At 66.5% G+C, this 5715-nt stretch overlaps 3 protein-coding genes across 3 annotated transcripts in view; all 3 read left to right on the forward strand.

Moving 5' to 3' along the window:
• The window catches only part of LOC108509992 (signal-induced proliferation-associated protein 1-like), a 6852-nt gene extending 5650 nt beyond the window's left edge, over positions 1-1202 (forward strand). Inside the window, exons 9-12 of the mRNA XM_017839625.1 lie at positions 154-435; positions 592-661; positions 810-897; positions 1192-1202. Coding sequence (XP_017695114.1) covers positions 154-435; positions 592-661; positions 810-897; positions 1192-1202 — 451 coding nt within the window. The remainder of the gene's footprint in view (positions 1-153; positions 436-591; positions 662-809; positions 898-1191) is intronic.
• Positions 1203-1265: 63 nt separating this feature from the next.
• LOC108509987 (signal-induced proliferation-associated protein 1-like) lies at positions 1266-3215 on the forward strand. Its single transcript, XM_017839619.1, has 4 exons — positions 1266-1510; positions 1988-2057; positions 2139-2211; positions 2466-3215. Exons 1-4 carry the CDS (start codon positions 1309-1311, stop codon positions 2688-2690), a joined length of 570 nt encoding a protein of 189 aa, XP_017695108.1. The 5' UTR covers positions 1266-1308; the 3' UTR covers positions 2691-3215.
• Positions 3216-4046: 831 nt separating this feature from the next.
• The window catches only part of LOC108509993 (fermitin family homolog 3-like), a 6305-nt gene continuing 4636 nt past the window's right edge, over positions 4047-5715 (forward strand). The window contains exons 1-2 of the mRNA XM_017839626.1: positions 4047-4318; positions 5058-5259. Coding sequence (XP_017695115.1) covers positions 4099-4318; positions 5058-5259 — 422 coding nt within the window. The 5' untranslated portion in view covers positions 4047-4098. The remainder of the gene's footprint in view (positions 4319-5057; positions 5260-5715) is intronic.

Below are 5715 nucleotides of genomic sequence, written 5' to 3' on the forward strand. Positions count from 1 at the left end.
GGAATGGGGGGAATTGGGTGGCACGGGGGATCTTGGGGGGACATGGGGGTCAAGTGGATTGGGGGGACATGGGGGTCAAGTGGAACTGGGACCTGGACACCTCGGTGTGTCCTCACTCTCCCCCACCATGTCCCCCTCTCCTTTACCCCCCAGGAGTTTCTTGGAGCTCTACGCCCGCTCGCTGGAGCAGGGCCGGGGCACAGGGGGGGACCCCGGGATCGGGGACCTTGGAGGGGATATCGGGGACACCAGCAGCGACTCAGGGGGAGACAGCGACAGGGGGGATCATGAGGTGGGCCCAGGGGGGCTGCACCCCGACACCCTACAGCTCCTGCGCTCGCTGGCACTGGACGAGGAGAGCACCCCCTTTCCCCCTGGGGGTGGCCCCCCCAGCCCAGGGACCCTCAAGAGCCCGACCGGATGCCCCCCCAGCCCGTGAGTTACGCTGGAAATGGGAAACCCCCCAAATCCTCTGGGATCCCCCAGTACCCTTGGAACGCATCTCCCAAGCCCCTGGGACCCCCCCAAATCCCCCAGGAATCCCATGCCCTCCCATGAACCCTTCTAACCCTCACTCCTATGGCCCCCCAGGCCCCCCCTGGCTGACCCCACGCCTGACCTGTTGCTGCCGCACCACAGCCCCCCCCAGTCCGGTGACCCGGTGAGTCCCTTTGTCCCCCTGTGTCCCGCCCTGTCCCCCCATGCTCCTATGAGGCTGCTGACCCTACCATGTCCCCCGTCCCCCCATGTGTGTCCCTGTGTGTCTCCCCCAGTCTCTCTGTGCCCCTGCTGACCCCCCCTGTCCTCAGGGTCCCTCTCTGGATGCTGGTGGTCCTGCGGCCCCCCCCGAGCCCAGCCCCCCCCCGGGCCCCTCGCTGCAGCACTCCCTGGGCAGGCGTGAGTGGCCCGGAGCCCCTGTGTTCCCCATGTCCCTCCCCTGTTTCACCTCATGTCCCCTTCTGTGTCTCCCCTCCATTCCCCATCCTATTCTCCTGGGGGTGTCCCTGTCCCACTGCAGGGGAGTGTCCCCCATCCCATATCCCATGTCCCACATCCTACGGGGGTGACCCCTGCCCCCTGGGGGCCCCCCATCTCCTTGAGGTGTCCCCAGCCCAGGTCTCCTTCACCTGAGGGTGTCCCCATCCCCTGGGGTGTCTCCCCTCATCCTCGGGGTGTCCCCTGTCCATATAGGTGTCCCCTGAGGTATGCCCTATCCCGTGGAGGGGGGTCCCCTGGGGGTCGTCCCCCCACCACTTGGGTGTCCCTGTCCCCTGGGTGTCCCCATCCCATGGGGGATGTCCCTGTTCTATGCCCCCTGTGCTAGGGGAGTGTCCTGTGGGGTTGTCCCACACCCCCTGGAGGGGTCCCCTCCAGTTCCCTGGGTGTCCCCCACTGTTGCCTCCCCCGCCAGTGCTGTCGGGGTCTGGGGAGCCCCAGGAGGAGGAGTGGGAGCTCATCGCCCGCCTGGCCACGGCCTGCAGTGGGGTCCTGGAGGCCATCGCCCGGGGGGGTGAGGGGGCCTGGGGGCCTTTGGGGGGGGTTTGGGAGGGCTGAGAGGATCCTGGAGGTCATTGCCTGGGAGGGGAGAGGGGGGTTTTGGGGGGCTGAGGGGTCCTGGAAGCTGTTTCTTGGGGGTTGAGGGGTGTTTTGGATGGGAGGCAGATCTGGGAGAGCTTGGGGGTGGGGGGCTGAGAGGGTGAGGGGGCCTAGGGGTACCAGGGGGGAGGCTTGGGGGGTCGGGCGGGCCTTGTGCAGATGGAGGGGATGGGGAGGTTGAGGACGTTCTGTGGGGATGGGGGGTCAAGGGGGTGAGGGGATCCTGAGGGACTGTGGGGAGCTGAGGGAGTTGGGGGACTGGGGGTTGTGGGAATGGGAAGGATCGGGAAGGGGGGGATCTCAGTGGTTGTGGGAATGGGGAGGGTCAGGAAGGGGGAGGTCTCGGGGCTCCCCATGTAGGGGTCTTACATTTCCCCACTTCTCTCGCCAGGGCATCAGCTCCGAGAGCCCCCCAGCATCGGGGTCCAGCAGAGCCTGAGCCCGGTGGTCCCTGAGGATGAGTATGAAGGGGGAGGCTGGGAGGAGTAGGGGGGGTGGAGGGGGTCCCCTCAGGGTCCAACACCCCCTCGTGCCCTCCCCAGGTCCCGAAGCCTCTCAGAGAAGGTGGCGCAACTGGAGGCGGCGCTGAAGCGGCTGCAGGAGGGTCTGCAGGAGGTGGGGGGCACTGGGGGGCACACTGGGAGGCCACTGGGAGGCACTGGTGGGGCTGGATGGGAACTGGGGGGCACTGGGGGGCACCAGAGGGACACTGCTGAAGGGACTGGGGGCAGTTGGGAACACTGGAGGAGAAATGGGGAGTACTGGGAGTCACTGGGGGGACACTGGGAGAGAACTGGGGGAACGCTGAGGCGGTTGATCTATGGGTCTGTGTGGGGCAGGGGGCTGACCCGTGGCTCTGTGTGGGGCAGGGCCACGAAGTGCAGCAGCGGCTCCAGGCTGAGCTCCGGGGGCTCCGTCGCAGCACCCGGCGGCTGCAGCAGGGCCAGGAGGACGCGAACGCGCGGCTCAGCCGGGTCACGCGGCTGCTGCACCCCCCCGGGGACCCCCCAAGTCCCCTGACACCCCCCAACAGCCCCCGGGGGGGACCCCCTGACCTCTCCGGGGATCCCCTGACATCCCCCAACACCCCTTGAGACCCCCCCGGGGAGACCCTCTGACATCTGTGGGACTCCACAGGACTCCAGGACTGCGGCAGCCCCCTGGCATGGGGGCACCTGCACATGGCGTGGTCAGGTGGGCACAGTCACCTCGGGCACACTCACCTGGGCACTCACCATGAACACGCTGCACACGTGTTGTGCACACACCCTGGGCCCACTCGCTGTGGGCACACTCACTGTGGGCACACTCCCACCCTGGGCACACTCACCTGTGCACACTGACTGCAGTCACGTGCCATGAACACGCCGTGCACGCTCATGTCCTGTGCACACCCTCCCCGTGCCACACACGCTCATAGCCACGCACACCGATCCTGCCGCACACACCGATCCTTCCGCACACACCGATCCTGCCACACACACTGATCCTGCCACGAACACCGATCCTGCCACGAACACCGATCCTGCCACACACACCGATCCTGCCACACACACCGATCCTGCCGCGCACACCGATCCTGCCATGAACACCGATCCTGCCATGAACACCGATCCTGCCACGAACACCGATCCTGCAGGCTCCTGCACGCTCACACCTCGCTCACACTCGCCTGGCACGAGCCAATGGCGCCCACGGCAGGCCGATGGTGTCCATCCCACACACGCTCACCCCCCCTTGCACACCCACCCTTTGCACACTCACCCTTTGCACACTCACAGCCCCCCCATCTGCCCCCACTAACTGTGAAACTGAAGCTGTGACTCCCTCCCATGTCCCCCCATTGTGACACTGGACCCTACACGTGTCCCTCCATGTCCCCTCCATGTGACACTGGACTCCCCTGCCCCATCCCCCTGGGACACTCCCCTGGCCTCATCTCCCCTCAAGGGGACACTGGAAACCGCCCCAAAGGGGATGTGCTGGGGCCACACTGATCCCCCCAACAATAAAATCCTTTGGCCTCAGCAGCCCCAGCCCGTGATTGGGGGGGGTGAGGGGGAGAGGGGGCAGCATCCCTAGTTCTGCCAGCTGTCCCCTTCCCAGGGATCCTGTGGACTGACCCCAGGAAGCACCAGACCCCCATCACATGAGAACACCGTGTGCTGGGAGTGCAATGAGGGTGACTTGGGGGGGGGCTCCCAGGTCCTGTCCCAGCTGGTGGGATAGTAGAGGGATGGGGTGTGGGGGGATAGGACAGGGATATCCCCAGATGAGAGACCCCAATGTCCTCGCCCTGTGGCCCTGGTGGGTGTCATGGCGGGGGGGACAGTCCAACGTCTGGACCCTGTGGCTCCTCCCCGCCACGACTTCCTCTGTGGTGGGTGGCAGTGGTGGGGTGAACCCGGGTGTCCAGGGTGCTGTGGAGAAGGAAGTGGGATGGGACGTGGGGCGGGACGTGGGGCAGGAACATTCTGGACACCATTGGGAAGGGACGGAGTGATGGCAGGGCTGAAGACGGCGAGTGGGGAGGACATTGACGGCTCCTTCGAGCTGCAGGTGGAGGTGGAGGAGGGAGGTGCCATGGGGCAGGGAGATGCCACGGGGCAGGGAGATGCTGTGGGGCAGCCCAGCCCCCCAGCAGCTCTCCGCATCCTTGCCCTCCGTGTCACCGGGGACCTGCACATTGGTGGCCTCATGCGCCTCATCGTGGAGACCATTGGTGAGTGACCTGTAGCCCTGACCTCTGGCCAGACCCACAGCTGGGATCCACAGCCCTGACCCCCAGTTGTGCCCCACAGTGGCAGGAGGCTGGACCCTGGTGTCCAGGCCCCCCAGCTCCAGGCCCCATAGCAAAGGGTTGTAGGGGCATCCAGCCCCCCCGAAGTGCCATGTGGTTGAGAGAGGATGTTGGGGGAGGATCCAGCCTGGGGATACTGAGCCCTTATCGAGGGGTCCCAGCATCCCCCTACTTCCCAGTTCCCCTCCCCAGGTCCTCCCTGGCCAGGGCGATAAGGGACCCATGGGCTATAAATAGCTCCAAGGATGGCTCCCCCCGGGACCCATGGCCTCCTGAGCCCCCCCGATGTGGTTTGGGGGTACAGTGGGACCCCTATAGACCTCACAGCACCCCACAACTCCCCCATAACTCCTACTTAGTAACCCCTAACTCCACGCCAGTTCCTCACAGCCTCCTATAGCATCCTCATAGCCCCCCATAGCTCCCAACAGCCTCTGACAGCCCCCATTAGAGCCCTACATACCCCCCATTGCCCCATTACAGGCTCCCTGTAGCCCCTCCGATGTGGTTTGGGGGTACAGCAGGACCTCCCATAGCCCCCTTTAGCACCCTCTAACCCTCCTCCAGTCCCTCACGGCCATGCCCCTGCCATGGCACCCCGCCGCCCCCTCCCAGCCCTATCATACCCCCCCACAGCCTCCCCTGACGCCCTTTCCTCCAGGGGAGGCCCGGGACTGGTCGGACCACGCGCTGTGGTGGGTGCAGCAGCGGCGGTGGCTGCTGCCCCCCGGGCCCCCCCTGGACGCGCTGGGTGTCGGGGGGGGCTCCCGGCTCCGCTTTGTCCCCCGGCACCGCCCGCTGCGGCTGCGGCTCCCGGGCGGGCACGTCCTGCGGCTGCACCTCAACTTCGCCAGGACCCCCGGGCGGGGGGTGGCACGGGTCTGCAGTCTGCTCGGTGTGTCGAGGGGTTCCGGGAGCGCTGGGGAGGGGCTGGGGGGAAACTGGGGGGGTCACTGGAGGGGTTTGAAGGGTGATTAGGGTGTCTGGGGGGGCTTTTGGGGGTCTGGGAGGGCCAGAGTGGTCTGGGCAACGATGGAGTTGGGGGGGATGAAGGGGTCTGGGGGGTCCCGGGGGAATCTCAGGGGGGAACTGAGGCGTGCCGAGAGGTCTCGGGGAGATTCCCCCGGGACCCCCCAGACCCCTTCATCCCCCCCAACTCCATCGTTGCCCAGACCACTCTGGCCCTCCCAGACCCCCAAAAGCCCCCCCAGACACCCTAATCACCCTTCAAACCCCTCCAGTGACCCCCCCAGTTTCCCCCCAGCCCCTCCCCAGCGCTCCCGGAACCCCTCGACACACCGAGCAGACTGCAGACCCGT

Source organism: Lepidothrix coronata, unplaced genomic scaffold (genome assembly GCF_001604755.1).
Source record: "Lepidothrix coronata isolate B3197 unplaced genomic scaffold, Lepidothrix_coronata-1.0 Scaffold442, whole genome shotgun sequence".
Classification (NCBI taxonomy): domain Eukaryota; kingdom Metazoa; phylum Chordata; class Aves; order Passeriformes; family Pipridae; genus Lepidothrix; species Lepidothrix coronata.